Source organism: Artemia franciscana, chromosome 11 (assembly GCF_032884065.1).
Source record: "Artemia franciscana chromosome 11, ASM3288406v1, whole genome shotgun sequence".
Classification (NCBI taxonomy): domain Eukaryota; kingdom Metazoa; phylum Arthropoda; class Branchiopoda; order Anostraca; family Artemiidae; genus Artemia; species Artemia franciscana.
In genome coordinates this window covers 42,106,249-42,123,031 of record NC_088873.1, presented here as the reverse complement: position 1 = coordinate 42,123,031, position 16,783 = coordinate 42,106,249, and the positions used below count along the sequence as shown (strand labels likewise).

Below are 16,783 nucleotides of genomic sequence, written 5' to 3'. Positions count from 1 at the left end.
ACTACCCCAAAGAGAGTGGATCCGTTCCAGTTATCTCAATCACGTATCTAGGACTTGTGATTATTTTCCCCACCAAGTTTCATCCCGATCCCTCCACTCTAAGCGTTTTCTAGGATTTTAGGTTTCCCCCTCCACCTCCCCTCCCCCCAATATCACCAAATCCGGTCAGTATATAAAATAAGAGCTCTGAGACACGATATCCTTCTAAATATCAAGTTTCATTAAGATCTGATCTCCCGTTCGTAAGTTAAAAATACCTCATTTTTCTAATTTTTCCGAACTAAACGTCCCTCCACTCCCCCTCAGATGGTTGAATTGGTGAAGCAACTATTTATAATTTAATCTGGTCTGGTCCATGATACGCCTACCAAATTTCATCGTCATAGTTTATCTGGAATTGCCCAAACTAGCAAAACCGGGACAGACAGACTGACAGAATTTGCGATCGCTATAGGTCACTTGGTAAATACCAAGTGCCATAAAAAGAGGCAAAGAGTTTAAATAAAGATGGGACATCTGTACTTCCAAAAAACAAGTTCATCAATCTACACTGCCCCATTCACTTAGTTATCAGCAGTAAAACATAAATTTTAGACAAGTTTTAAAACACATTAGGCTACGCTTAAAACAAATTTTCGATGCGTTTATGGAGTTTTCATACACCGATGTGTTTATGGGGTTTTTAAGGTTTTTTTTTCTTGTTTTATGTTTAATTTTTCTTTCTATCTCTTTCTAGTTTTTGAAGAGACTGGTGAAAAGTGCTGCAGGACATTTGTGTCATTTTCTGACAAAGAAACATTTGATGAATTGTTTGGCAAGCCAAAAGCAGCTTCTTCAAGAAGACATATTTGTCCGATTACTCGACTGCCAGCAAAATATTGGGATCCAGTTACATGTCTACCTTATGCAACAATTCCAGTAAGTTCTTTATATTCCTTACCACTATAGCTACGTCATGTTCTAGTTAATTTACATAATAATCCATGTCCAATTACATTGCTACCTACGCAAGAATTCTAGTAAGTTGTTTGTGTTTCTTACCACTATAGCTACGCCATGTTCTAGTTAATTCACATAATAATCCATATCAAATTACATGTCTACCTACGCAAGAATTCTAGTAAGTTCTTTATATTCCTTACCATTGTTGTTCAAATCTAATTACATTAAGTTACATTCTAATTAAATTACATCATACACATATTCATTTACATGTCTACTTTTTGCAACAAGTCCAGGGAGTTCTTTGTATAGATATATTTACACACATGAAGACCCTATTTGGCCCTGGTGATGCACAGCAAACAAGCAAAAAAGTACAACAAAAAAACATAAAATGACAAACACTGAAGCTGAACACTGATTCTAGGAAGTCGCCACGATGCCACATACCTACCCGGACGAAAATTAAGCGGGTTTCAGATGAGAGCCACACGCAATTATGAGGTGGAATATATATATATATATGGAATATATATATGGAATATATATATATATATATATATATATATATATATATATATATATATATATATATATATATATATATATATACTAGCTGTTGGGGTGGCGCTTCGCGCCACCCCAACACCTAGTTGGTGGGGGCGCTTCGCGCCCCCCCAAGCCCCCCCGCGCGCGTAAGTCGTTACGCGCCATAATAGTTACGCGCCATTGTAGTTGTGTCCCTATGTCCCACCTGTGAATATAGATATATATATATATATATATATATATATATATATATATATATATATATATATATATATATATATATATATATATATATATATATATATATATATATATGGTTTTAACTACGTAAAACTTGCGAATATACAACATTCTTTGCTGTCCCATTGTCTTTGCATATAAATAGATTGTCAGGTTTACCGACTCTTGAACATGCAACATATAATGGTCCATGGGAAAACAATCTGTATTCAGATCTATACCTCATGATTCTAATGACTGCCCTTGAGCTTTGTTGATGGTGATTGCTAATCGACCATTCCCTGTCCCGGTGTCCCGGTCGTCATTTACATCCCCCTGTTTCCCCCGGTGTCCCCGTTGTAGTTGTGTCCCTGTGTCCCGGTCGTCATTTATATTCCCTGTGTCCCGGTCGTCATTTGTATCCCGGTGTCCCGGTCTGTATATACATTCGTTTTTTAGTTTTGTTTTTCTCCTTTATTTTTTTCCTTTTTTTTCTTTTTTAGCTTATTTAGATTTTTAGATTTTTTAGTTTTTTTATTAGTTTTTAGTTTTTTTTTCTTTTTAGTTTTTTTGTCCCGGTCGTCATTTATATCCCCCTGTTTCCCCCGGTGTCCCCGTTGTAGTTGTGTCCCTGTGTCCCGGTCGTCATTTATATTCCCTGTGTCCCGGTCGTCATTTGTATCCCGGTGTACCGGTCTGTATATACATTCGTTTTTTAGTTTTGTTTTTCTCCTTTATTTTTTTCCTTTTTTTTTCTTTTTTAGTTTATTTAGATTTTTAGATTTTTTAGTTTTTTTATTAGTTTTTAGTTTTTTTTTCTTTTTAGTTTTTTTGTAGTTTTTACCTTCTTTTTAGTTTTGTTAATTTTTTTTTTTTACTTATGTCCTGGTCGTCATTTATACTCCCTGTGTCCCGGTGCTTTGTTGATTGCTAATCGAACATTCCTTTTGTCCTGGTCGCTTTCTCTTTGAGTGTCGTCATTTATTTTTTTCTTTTTTAGTTCTTTTAGTTTTTACCTTTTTTAGTTTTCTTTAGTTTTTTAGATGAAATTTTTTTTTAGTTTTTTCCTTTTTTTCTTTTTAGTTTTTTATTGGTTTTTACCTTTATGTTAGCTTATTTTTCAGTTTTTTCCTTTTTTTTTAGTTTTTTTTTATTTTTTATTTTTTTTAGTTTTTTACCTTTTTTTAGTTTTTTTAGTTTTTTTAGTTTTTTTAGTTTTTTAGCTTTTTTACTTTTTTTATTAGTTTTTAGTTTTTTTGTAGTTTTTGCCTTTTTTTAGTTTTTTCAGTTTTTTTTTTTAGTTTTTTATTGGTTTTTACCTTTATTTTAGCTTATTTTTCAGTTTTTTCCTTTTTTTTAGTTTTTTTTAGTTTTTAGTTTTTTTAGTTTTTTACCTTTTTTTAGTTTTTTTAGTTTTTTAGTTTTTTAGCTTTTTTATTTTTTTTATTAGTTTTTAGTTTTTTTTGTAGTTTTTGCCTTTTTTTTTAGTTTTTTTAGTTTTTTAGCTTTTTTATTAGTTTTTAGTTTTTTTTGTAGTTTTTGCCTTTTTTTAGTTTTTTTAGTTTTTTAGCTTTTTTATTTTTTTATTAGTTTTTAGTTTTTTTTGTAGTTTTTGCCTTTTTTTAGTTTTTTCAGTTTTGACGTCACCTGATCCAGTTTTTTCAGGTGACGTCACCTGATCCACGATCCACAGATCCACAGACAACTTATTTTTATATATATAGATAGTTTTTTTTTTTTACTTATGTCCTGGTCGTCATTTATACTCCCTGTGTCCCGGTGCTTTGTTGATTGCTAATCGAACATTCCTTTTGTCCTGGTCGCTTTCTCTTTGAGTTTCGTCATTTATTTTTTTCTTTTTTAGTTCTTTTAGTTTTTACCTTTTTTAGTTTTTTTTAGTTTTTTAGATGAAAATTTTTTTTAGTTTTTTCCTTTTTTTCTTTTTAGTTTTTTATTGGTTTTTACCTTTATTTTAGCTTATTTTTCAGTTTTTTCCTTTTTTTTAGTTTTTTTTTATTTTTTATTTTTTTTAGTTTTTTACCTTTTTTTAGTTTTTTTAGTTTTTTTAGTTTTTTAGCCTTTTTACTTTTTTTATTAGTTTTTAGTTTTTTTTTGTAGTTTTTGCCTTTTTTTAGTTTTTTCAGTTTTTTTTTTAGTTTTTTATTGGTTTTTACCTTTATTTTAGCTTATTTTTCAGTTTTTTCCTTTTTTTTTAGTTTTTTTTAGTTTTTAGTTTTTTTAGTTTTTTACCTTTTTTTAGTTTTTTTAGTTTTTTTAGTTTTTTAGCTTTTTTATTTTTTTTATTAGTTTTTAGTTTTTTTGTAGTTTTTGCCTTTTTTTTTAGTTTTTTTAGTTTTTTAGCTTTTTTATTAGTTTTTAGTTTTTTTTGTAGTTTTTGCCTTTTTTTAGTTTTTTTAGTTTTTTAGCTTTTTTATTTTTTTTATTAGTTTTTAGTTTTTTTTGTAGTTTTTGCCTTTTTTTAGTTTTTTCAGTTTTGACGTCACCTGATCCAGTTTTTTCAGGTGACGTCACCTGATCCATCCACAGACAGACAGACAACTTATTTTTATATATATAGATATATATATATATATATATATATATATATATATATATCATGAATGAATACACAAACCAATAATGAATGCACAAATTCACTGTGCGTGACCAGGAAGCAATAATAGAATATATAAACACAAATAGTACAAAAATATAGTATTATTAGTTACTGCTATATAAATATATATATATATATATATATATATATATATATATATATATATATATATATATATATATATATATATATATATATATATATATATATATATATATATTTGGCTTTCCTGGGGTGGCTTATTTTCACAAATGATGTTAGGGTATTTTACCTCCCTATTATGCTCAAAATTCTTTTGAACTAAGTCTAGAAGAAACGTTATTTATTGCTAAAGAATTAGAGAACCATACAATTTGCGTAAGCTCTTCTTGGAACTCCGCATATCGCCATATGTAGACGTCAAGGAGAACTGGGGAGAAGAAGTTTATCGAAAAATGGGACGGAAAAAGTCCGGAAGATTTAAAATAGGTAAGGTCTGTAAGGGTGAATTTTATGCCTCTTAGAGAACGAAGGAAATATTTAGGGAGGGCTAGATTGAGGGACGATTCCTACAGTTGCACTGTGTATGGAGAGTTGGATGAGACTTTGCATTATTTTTTAGAGGAATGTAAGGAATTTAGGGTTTGCGGCTTGAAATTCTTGGTAGGGAGGTCGGGGAAAGAGATTGGATTTTGAAAATTTGTAAATGTATGTAGTATTTAGATATAATTAATATTAGAATTGTTAATATTAGAATATTAGATATATATATATATATATATATATATATATATATATATATATATATATATATATATATATATATATATATATATATATATATATATATATATATATCATGAATGAATACACAAACCAATAATGAATGCACAATTTATTTACTACGGTTGTTCTTTTTGTCGAGGTCTGTTGTTCACCATTTTGTTATTGGGTAATGTGGGCTAAGTGAAATTGGTAGCTACCAGAACTCTATATGGTCGATTGTGATAATGAACCCTAATGATCAGAGAGTAAACTCATCAACTTCGCAGAGAGAGAAAAAATTTATAACATCAACATCAGAGAGACAAAAATTGAAAAAAATATATAAAAATATCAGAGAAAAATCTTCTGTAAACAAAAAGAAAAATCAGAGAAAAGAAAATTTAAAATCGTGAGATTAATTTCGGCTAATCATTTCTGGTAATGGTTCGGTAATTAATCATTTATGTTAATTGTGGTCGATTGAGATTGATATTAACAATGTTCCACGCTAATAAAAAATGATTTTCTAGACTCTCTTTTCGTTTAGGTGACGCAAGTTATCTAATTGCCATTCCTAGAATTTTTTTGTTAAACTCTTGGTTGTCTTTACTTCTTTTTTCGAGTGTTGCCGAATGCTTAAAACGATTCGTAGTAATGTATGGGTATGTTTTGAGAAAAAGAAAAAGAGGGAAAGGACTGAGAAGGTTTGGTTTTGTTTATTGTAGAATGATAGTGAGTATGTATGCGGGTGAAAGATGAAAATAACTAGTGGATACTGAGTGGATAGAGTCAGTTGGGTGAAGATTTTATTGGAGTTTGTCAAACAGTTCGTAATAACGAACTGTAAGTAAGGAGCGATGCAGTCGTGATAATAATAGATACATTCAAATAATCAATAAATTCAAAAGAATCGAATTTTGAGGCTTATTCAAAATACATATAAATCATGAACTTTAATTTTACCCATCAAAAGTTAAGAGCCCGAGAAAATTGGCCTAATTTTCGGAAAGGGGGAGAAATACCCCTAGGAATTCAAATGATCTTAATGAAAATCACACCATTGGATTTAGCATATCAGAGAACCCTGCTGTGGAGGATTCAAGCTCCTATATACAACAATGCAGAATTTTGAAGTTTTGCCACAAGTAAGATCACGGATGCGTGTTTATTTGTTTGTTGTTTTTTTTTTTCCATGGGTGATCGTATCCAACCAGTGATCCTAGAAGATCGAGAAAGGGCTCATATGATCGGAAATCAAACGTTCTAGTGCCGTTTTTAATTGGCCAAAAATATTAGAGGGCAGCTGCCCCCCTTGACTTGACCCCCCACTAAAGCGCCCGTGGGAAAGGCTGCAATTTATGACTGCCCATTGCTTACATATATTATTGGCTATTGGGAATTATAAAGATATTTTCGAGGGAGTGAGGGAGTTAGGGAGGATTTTCTGGTTGGGCTGCTTACGCGGGAGGATTTTTTCATGGAGGAGGTTTTGTGGGGAAAGGGAGCTTTCCTGGGGAGGGGGAGCTGGATTTCCCAGCATTACCTAAATATCTATCAGAAATAAAAACAAACAAGGTTTTTCAACTGAAAGTAATGAGCAACATTAAAACTTAAAACGAACAGAAATTATTACGTATATGTGAGGTTTGCCACCTCCTCAGTACTACACTATTTACGCTTAAGTGTTTTTTGAATTTGTGAAATGCTTACAATTCCAGTTAAACGTGTCATTATGTATCAGAAATCATCCTTAAATAATTTGAACAAAAAGTCAAACTTTAGCTCAAAGAGCGAGGTGCTGAAGAGGGGGCAACCCTCGTATACTTAATAATTTCGGTTTGTTTTAAGTTCCAATGTTACTCCTTGCTTTCAGTTGAAAAAACCTATTTTTTTATTTGATGTTTAAAGAAGATGAGTTTTACGAGAGCGAGAAAACAATGTTGTCATTTTCTATATAGTAATATTTTTTATACAGTAAAATCTGAGTATAGTTAAGACGGTAAGCAAGGTAAATTTAAAAAAAAGTATTATCACTATAACGTCCTTTGAAGTTTTTGTATTGTCTGTAAAGATGATTCTTTTATAAAAGGAAGTTATGATGATACCTTTCTTTTTCTTAGGCAGGAAGGGTCGTCACTAGGAAAATGATTAAAAGATGATAATGAATGACCACCATAAGAAGAGCTTCCGTGAGGGAAGGGGGAGGACCTGTTTTAGCATGAAAAAAGCACGTTTTGTCGGTTCTGTGGACATTTTTTTAGTATAGTTAGTATATTTTTTAGTATTTGAACCATGCCCACTTTTGCTACTAATTACCAGTAAAAGTGTGGATGGGGGCTAAAGTTAAAATTAGTTTTTTCTTCTTTTTTTAGTATTTTCATTACTGAATTACGGGAGAGGAGATTGTTAAAATAGATTATAAAAGTACTATGATTGTTTTCGTAAAAGAAACTTATAGTGACGGATTTTCTTTTTTGAAACATCACTAGGAAAATTATTAAGAGATGGTTAGGAATTGCTACCGTAAGAAGGGCTTCCGTGACGTGGGGGAACGTGCTTTAGTATGGGAAAGGCAGGTTTTATCAGTTCTGTGGATATATTAATTTGGTGTATGTTGACGTTCTGTTGGGCGATTAATTAACAATAACAGTACGTACTTGGTTTATGTCACCTAGTTTATAAATATTATTTTTAATTTTTTTTTAATAGGCTTTTAGAATCCTCCGAGAAGCTTATTATACACAGTTGGAAGCTAAGGGAGACATGGAAGAGACAGATGTGCGACAATGGGTTGAATGGAGGAAGAAACTTAGACAGGCGAAACTGGCAGCAAAGGCCAAAAGCAAAACTTTGTCCCCTGCCAGCTCACCAGCTCAGGGCTCCTTAAGTAAGGCAAGCTCTTTTTAGTTACGCCCCTTCTCTATTCTTCATCTATTTTCACTAGTTGTTTGCATATGAGATCATCAGACTTAAGCTAGGTTCTGAAATCTTCACGATGGATTTCCTGGCCAGGTTTTATGTGGCCTTCACTATACCCAAATCTTCTTTTGAGCGAGTGTTTGGTTCGTATTTTTTTAAATCTATTTTCGAGTTTAAATATATATTATTTCGACCATTAGAGCTGTGTATCCACTTTCTAGGACTATAATGAGAGAGAGATAGGTTGAAATAGTTAAGGCACGTTCTGTGGGCGAAGGTTGACAGATTGCCAAAGATTGTCCTTTGCGGCCAACCGTCTAGAGGCTAGAAAAGATTTTGTATGGAAAGATTTGAGGGAAATGAGAAGTTTCTGGAAGGGTGTAAAGAGAGAGGCCTAAATAGAATGGAATGGAAGAGGAGCCTGCGCAGTGTTTTTGGCCTCAGGCGTTTTGGTGTTGCAGTGAGTTTTTAATAGTGGTAGTTGTAGATGAAACACAGAACATAATGTATAGTACTATGCACTGTGTACACTATATATACAGTGTATAGTACTATACTACTATACACAATACAACTGTGTAGTTGTAGATGTGTATAAGATGAAAAGAAGCTTTGGTTTTAAGTTTATACTGCTTGGTTTATCTAAAGCTTTCGATCTATGATAAAAATTAATAAAGATCTTCTAATTTACTTTTGTTAGGCGGGTCACAAATTTTCCTTTCAATTAGATACACCTGCCTGAATTCTTTTAGTGATGTTGCCTGGTCATTTCTACCATCTTCTGTCTCAATTTGGCTTTATTTTCCAGGCTGGTCTGCCTTAACCGCCTTTTTAAACTGCTGATAGAGTAGGAAGGGGTTCTAGAAGACCAGTTTTCTGTCAACAAATGATCTATTCTAGATATTTATCCCTTGCCAGCTGAGAGTAAAAATCCTTAAATTCTTAATTCTTTATGACGATGCAATTCAAAATTTAATGCCTTTTGTTTGAGAACTTCGGATTAATACCTGGAGTAATAGTTATCAGTAGTTTGTTTTTTGTTAATATGTTTAATAATTGTTAATCAAACAGCTCTTGGTAGCGAACTGTAAGTAAGGAGTGACTCGGCCCAATAGTAACCGAAACTATAATAACGGAACTTTGGTAAAACAGTAGATAAATAAAAGGAATTGGCTTTTTATCGTGATTCTACATATATATAAAATTCATTTAGTTTGATATTACTCATCAAAAGCTACAAGCGGAAGAAAATTTGTGTGATTTTCGTAAAAGGGGAAAACACCCCCCAAACAGGTCAAGGTATCTTAATGAAAATCGTCCCATTAAAATCAGCATATCAGGGAACCATACTGTAGAGGTTTCAACCTCTCATCTACAAAAAGTGGAACTTTGTATTTTTTTTGTCCACAAAAAAGGTCACGGTTGCGTATTCATTTGTTGTTGTTGTTTTTTTTTCGGCAGATCTATCAGCATTTTTTGGAAAATCAGAAATTAAATTTAAAACAAACACAAGTGTTTTCCACTGAAGTAAGATGCAATATCAAAACTTAAAATGAAGAGAAGTGATTCTCCTTATGAAGGGGTCTGCCCCTCCCTTAATATGTCACTAAAGTTTGACTTTTTGTCCCAATCCTTTAAGAACGACCATGTAAACACAAGGGTCGTTTATTTACTTAGAATAAGAAGTTTTTTAAAGTCCTAAAAAACTTTGGCGTGAACAGCGGGGGATTGAGGAGGATAACCCTCTTATATACAGAACAATTCCTGTTTGTTCTAAGTTTTAATGTTGCTCCTTACTTTTAGTTGAAATTTTTTTTTAATTTAATATATATTAATGGTTGTTAAAATTTTGTTTCGAACTATCAGGGTTTTTGTCTTTAATACCTGCACACACAGAGGGATAGGAGGGAATTTCAGTGATAAGGGTGAGGTATCACTTTGTGAAAATCGAAAAAATGAGGCCGGTAAATGTATCTGAGATTCCGTAACTAACAAAGGGACAGGGTTAACACGCTAATTGGTTTCTTTTTTTATGCTATTTCTAAATATAATAATCAGTTCAATCGCAAATGCACCCCCCTTTCCCTGATGATCCATATATAGCCCTAATGATGTAATTCTCCCCTTGCATAAATCTAGCCATGCGTCATAGCTCCTATATTAAACTGGTTATATTCTCCGTTTGTAATATACCTTTGTGTGTGATTGAGCGTGTAATTTACCAAAATCTTCTTTAAGATGATTTTTAAAAGTGCGTAATAGTGGAAGGAAATATTACAGTCTTTAATAACATATTATACAGTAAAATTTTCATTATTTTAGTACTTTCTTGTATTTCTTCAACATTCCTTGGGCTATATTTGAGAACATCAGGAGGAGGAGAGGGTGCATATCTGATGGAATTGATTACTATATTTTTGGAAAAATATGAAAAAAAATCGAATCTTCAGACTCGGGACATTCATGGACTGCAAGAATTTGGACTTCTGGGCTGCATGGAGGAACCTCCTTGAACCTTCATGGAGGAATCTCCTTGAATATACATAGAGGAACCTCCTCGACGGAGGAGGGTCGCACAGGAGTCAGTTGAAGGTTTAGTGATTCTATGGATGATGACTAGGTTGTAATACTTATAAATGCAGTCTCATTCATATTAATCTTTGTCCTAACCATTCTAAACAATCCTGAAAGATTTTTACAGCTAAGGAAGTGATAGATTGGTTACCGATTCATTTTTACTGGCATTTTGTTTAAAGAAAATATATGTTGAGGCGGAGAAAAAAGCTTTTCAATCGCCAGATTAGAATCCCCCTCCCCAAGAAAAAAGAAACTGCTTAGATTCCAGCTGTCTCAAATATTGGGCTTAAAGACCTCCAGTAGAAACTACAGCTGATTTCAATGTCAAAGAAATTTTGCCAACTTCAACTTAAAAAAAAAAAAAAAAAAAAAAAAATTGAAATCACGTGTTTTCAATGTTGTTGTTTCGTGTTTGATTTTTTTTTTGTGTTTCAATGTTTTTTTTTGTGGGTTTTTGAATTGAATAGTATTTATTCTTCCACCAAAAGAGAAACTTCATTTTATGGTCTGAGGTTTACGGGAATATTTTGAAGCAACCCCTTTTTTATGTGAAAACACTATTAGTTTGTGCATTAAGAGAGTGAATGCATTCTAACAACTTTATTAAGTTCAGGGTGCAAGAGTAGGTGTGAAAATCAGTGTTAGGATGAATTCATGTCTTGAATTGGTAGCAAACGGAAATGAAAAGTTGATGTTAGTTATCGAGAAGATTGGCCAAGGGGACTAGTGGGTGGAGTTTTCCAGGGGTGATTATCTGTGAGCGGGAATCTTTAAGGGGAGAGGCTCAGCCTAGAACCGTGTCAATTATCTAAGCTGTAGTATTAGTAAGGCAGGTGGAAGCCGTGAAGATATAAACAGAAGTTGCCCAAGTGCGTGATTTTTTTGCAGGTGGAAAATGTTTGGGAGAATCGGCAGATGTCGTAGAAATAAGATTAGAATACTTGAAGCCACCTCAAAGACAGGTATTAAGTATAGTTCTAAAACATTGGCAATTCGAAAGCTAAGGAAGATATGTTAGATATTCCAAAGAACTAACACTAAGGGAAGTTTCAGGATTAGTTTGAGCCACTGCATATAAAAAAAGAAGTTGTATGGAAAATACGAGATGATCTCAACGGTCTAGGGCTGTAATGAAAGAAGAGTTTAAGATGGTTTTATCACTTTAAGGATGAAGGATGACTGGCTCTCAGTTTTTTCTCTATCAAGCTTGGGCCAAAAGCGAATGTGGACATTCTCGAACTTGGCGAGAAAAGAGCGTTTGGAAATTTATTAAGGAAGTGGGAAGAGCACAAAGAGCTAAGCACTGAATAGAGTGAAGTGGAGCGGGAGACTGCACAGCTGTTAGAGCGGGAGACTGCACAGCCGGCAAAAAACAGCTTTGTAGTTTTATCTGCAAACTCTAAACAAAGAAACACAAACAAAACAACACAAACAAACAAAGCAACAAAACTCTAAACAAAGAACCCATTTTGAACTAACTCTAAACAAAACCAGTGGGACCGATAGATGAGCTTGGATTAATCTCAATTGTTTCTCCATTATCAGAGACTGCTATATTTTTAGAACACAACTTTCTATTGCACTCTAAACAATGAAAAGACCAAACATTTTTCATTACTAAGATCTGTTTTCAGGCCACAACGTGCTAAATTTTGTCTTTCATCATATCAATCAATAAGGAAAGCTTTGTAACCAAAAAGGATAGTGGGGTAAAGGGGAATAAATGAAATTGATCCATAGCCTAGTGTTGAATAGGCATATGGCCAATTGGTTTTTATTCAAAAACTGAACTTGAATTGGCTGTTGACTCGTATCTATTCTGTGTCTCCTCTTAGAAAGCCACCCTCGGCGTTACTTTATTGGACTTTTAAATTGGTATATGGTATAATGGTATATGGTAAATGGTATATTCTTTTAGTAGCTCGACCCCGGGCCAATGCGTCTATTATTAATGGAGTTGGCAGTGATTCAAATGCAAGGACTCAAATAATTAATGCAAGAGCATTACAAGCTATCCTCGCGGCTAGAGGTGCATCACAACCCAGTTGGAATTCCGGGCAGCCCATTCGAATCGTTAAAAATCAGTAGCAGTAATGAGGTATATACGTTTATCTGTATTTGTATAGGTGTATTAACGAGAAATACATTGAAAATTTGTATATATTGTAATCGCTAAATAAAGTTAGAATAACAAATCTGGTTTCTATCTGATTTAATTTCTCTCTTGCTATAGGGTTTCTGCTCTATAAGTAAGATTAATCTGGGATTCTACCTCCATGTAAGTGCCTGTAAATACTTTGAATTAACTTTTCTACATAGACATAGATGACGCACCTGGAGATTTTTTACCTATTTAATCATGCAATTTTTTGTAGATATTTCTTTTTCTGTTTAAATATGTCTATGCCTGTTTATTCAGAAAATTCACAGACACAAATGGCTAAACCTGTTGTCAAAATCAGTACATCTGTGAAATTCCACGCTCTCATTCCATGGATGAAACTCTTGAAGAATCTAATGAACTTTCAAAGAAAAGTAAGGAAAACCATGTTTATGAAGCGCAAAAAATATAATTTTCACGGCCCTGGAGGTTTGGTTTTGGGACTCGTTGTTCGGTTTCTAATACTCGCTATGGAATCACTTTTTTGCTAATAACGGTCCAGAATGACGATGTTCATTTCTTCTGAATGCTCATTCCAGTGCTCATATTCTGATCTGATTTTATTCATTCATTTCAGGTTCATTTCATTCCATCCCGATTCGCTCCCTTGATAACAAAAACTGGCTCAGATCCAACTTAATTTTATTTGCTTAAGTTGCCTGAATTAGCTGAAAATGTGCTGGTTAGAAAAGCTGTAATTGCTGTATAAAACAAGTTAACCACTAATTTTAACGGACAATAACGTTCTGAAGAATAAACTTTGTCGGCATAAACAAATGGACGGACGCTCAACTTGTATTATTTTTTTAAGTACAATAAACTTCTTACGTATATAGACAGAAAGTATTCGTATATAGACAGAATTATTAAAGGCTAGATAAATGTAAACTTTTCCTAGAAAAATGATTTTTCTTTATTAATAAATCTCAATTTGCGATCTTAAAGCATATTCCGCTTCTGATCATAGTATTATTATTTATGTTTAAACAAAAATATTACATTGGTTAATATTATTAATAATAAAAGTAGCATCTTAAAAATAGACACATTAGTTTAGATATTCCTTTTGCTATGCTAATGTAGGAAACACGGATATTAAGCCTTTTAAGGAAAGAAAAATCTAATATTTCAATTATGCTAAGACGAAAATTCGTAGTTTAATGTTGTATTCTTAACCCTCTCCCGGTTTTCTTAACCCCCTCTCGCTGCTCTTTGACTTTAGTAAACCGTATAGACGTATCCTGTGTATCTTTTTCGCTATAGGTTTTGAGAGAACAGCTTATGCACGAGGCAGCGAAAATTTAAAATTCATCTTTATTTTAGAGGTATTTTGTCATTTCTAAACTATATACGAAGTTTCTAATAAAAAAAAAATGTCAAAAGACTAGGAAATTCCTTGTGTAAAAATGAAAAAATGAAATGAAATGCGAAAGAATGAAATGAAAAATGAAATGAAATGAGAAATGAAAAAAGGGTCTTTAGAGCAAAGTAGAGTTTTGTAGCCTCAATAGTGTTGAGTCTTTTTCATCTTCAGATTTCTTATAAATTGCTGTTCCTTTGTCTTTTGTATAATTAAATAAAAAAAAAACAAGTCTTTTTAACTGAAAGTAAAGAGCGACACTCAAACTTAAAACTAACAGAAATTATTCCGTATATGAAAGGGACTGTCCCCTCCTCAACGCCCGCCCTTTGCGCTAAAGTTTGACTCTTTCTTACACCTCTACTTTTTAAAACAATAAAACACTTTTTTAAACACTTTTAAACAACAAAACACGTTTATAATCCAACTACAACCTACCTGTTCATATTGATATTTACTAGAATTGAATTTTGCGTTATCCCTTGTCCCTCCCTTTCTTTAGCTATGACTTCTTTTTAACTTGATCTTTTCCACAGGCCGGCCGAGAAAGAGTTTTGTAGTAAATTCAATATTATTAAAACAAGGTCAAGAAATGCAATGACGAATAAATGTATTGGAGCATTCGGGCCAAAAAAGTTCATTCGTCTAAAATATTCATCGGAGCTTGGAAGTTATCCAAGTTTTATCGGGCTTGTGAATTCCATTGTAAGAGGCCAAGCTGCTAGAGAAAACTGAATCGATAACATTTTAGTAATTACACATAAAGGCTCAAAACTATGATTATGTGTTTTACAAATTCTCTTCCGTTTTTTTGTTTTTCTACAGTAGTAAACTCAGCAGTAATATTGGTCTTTGAATTGATCCAATTTTTTTCTAGTATTGTAACCTTGTTCGCCAAGGGCTTTGCCTCTTCCCAGTTTGTCTATCTGTTCATAAGCTGCGAATTTTAACCTTTTCAATAAGCTTGATTAATTAATAAGCTTTTTCAATTAATGAAATTAATCGTAAATTAAATTGATTAATTGGGCTATTAATCAAAAAGTTACTATCCAAAAAGTTGAGTATGGCTAATAAACTTTTAATCTTTTTTTTTGTATCTCTTCTGTTTTCAATAATATAGAACTGGACTTCATATACACTAGACAGACCGAACTAGGGTGTCAAACACCCTGCTGCCACCCCTTTGCCTAACCCCTTTGCTTTGCCACCCCTTTGCTTTGCCTAACCCACCTCGGATAAAGAGAAAGTACATATTTTCGATCATAATTTTGGGATAATTAACCAAATATTTTACTCAAAACTTCTTCCTAAAGGCCTTTTATCTTTTCCCAATTCTGTGAGTGCAACAAACCAAAAATGCATTATTATCAAACTTGAACCACATTGCCATAATTTACCACACACAACAACATCACTGGCTATTACTACAATTATGTATTCAATCACCTTTTTTTCATTTTATCTTACTTTTGCTCTTCATATTTTATACATTTTTGAAAAAATAAATCAGATATTTTTCTCTCTTATTCCCACCATTCTCATAATTGCAAGTCTTATATGAAAAATTGCCATCCTATCTATCCTATACTATCTATAAAAATATTCAATTGATATCTGGTTGCATTTTCAGACTAATTTGTGTAGAGGCGGGTTGTGGGCGAATTAATTCACACACCTGCTTTTTTTTTGTTAGCCTTCTTGTACGGAATTGTGTGAAAATTGGAATGTTCGGGCCTGGACTTTTAGGGAATCGATTCATATTCCTTTTTTATTTTTATAATTTTAAAAATCACCTATTTCGGTTGATATATTATTGTATTCGACTGCCCTCTGCTAAAACCTAGTATCTCAGTTTTTTTCAGCATTCGAAAAGGCAAGAAAATGGTGATTTATTCTATTTTCGTTTTTAGACTCAGTAAAACTGATAAAAATATAGAATTTTATCATTACGTTTTCCGAAGTAGCCTACCACCTCTTCCCATCTTTACAATTCCGTATTCGGTTAGACAAAAATACTTTGTTTTGTAATACTAGTATGTCCGTACTAAGAATTTGGCTAGGGAATCAGTATCTTTTTTTGTTTTTCATCTATATATACTCGATTATGTATCAAAAAGAGTACCATATAGGAAACTTAGGAATGCGCCATTGGCTCGTCTTGGCAAGATCAGGGGAGATCCATCCTTAAATTGGATTTTTGAGTACTGGCCATGTTTTCGCAGAGGAGAATCGTAATAATGTCTAGTAAATTTAAATTTAAGGTTTGTAAATGACTCGGGGGTGTACAAGGTTTTTATGGAAAGGATGGTTCTATAAACTTCGAAAAGGGCTCATTGGATTGGAAATGGAAATTTCTAGTTTCCTTTTAAGACCTTTCCAAAAACATATGAGGTCCTGTAGAAATAAAAAAAAGATGTTTTTATCTGGGCAGTAATATAGTTTCCCTTATTTCAGATATAATCCGATTAATTGCAACATGGGACGTAACAATCATCTTGTAGACTATCTTCAGTAATATATTTATTCTATAAATGCTTTATTTTTAGCTATGTATCCATCGTTAAATGTTTGCACCCTGGCTTCTACTCAAAATGGATTCCAAACTGTAAATAGATTAAATAGATGTGTCAAGGTGAACTTCTTTTCTATATATTTTGTAATTGTAGCACATAAAACTCTGTAATCTTGCACAAAA

At 32.6% G+C, this 16,783-nt stretch overlaps 1 protein-coding gene across 5 annotated transcripts in view; it reads left to right on the top strand.

Annotated features, from left to right (window-relative positions):
* LOC136033247 (vacuolar protein sorting-associated protein 72 homolog) overlaps positions 1-16,783 on the top strand; it is a 52,688-nt gene extending 35,905 nt beyond the window's left edge. For 3 of the 5 annotated variants that reach the window (XM_065713967.1, XM_065713966.1, XM_065713969.1), the window contains exons 7-10: positions 737-918; positions 7,781-7,958; positions 12,486-12,665; positions 16,635-16,783. In XM_065713967.1, the coding sequence (XP_065570039.1) occupies positions 737-918; positions 7,781-7,958; positions 12,486-12,655 (530 nt within the window). In that variant the 3' untranslated portion in view covers positions 12,656-12,665; positions 16,635-16,783. Of the gene's footprint in view, positions 1-736; positions 919-7,780; positions 7,959-12,485; positions 12,666-16,542 lie in introns of all 5 variants that reach the window. The other 2 variants (XM_065713971.1, XM_065713970.1) reach the window with 2 other exon arrangements.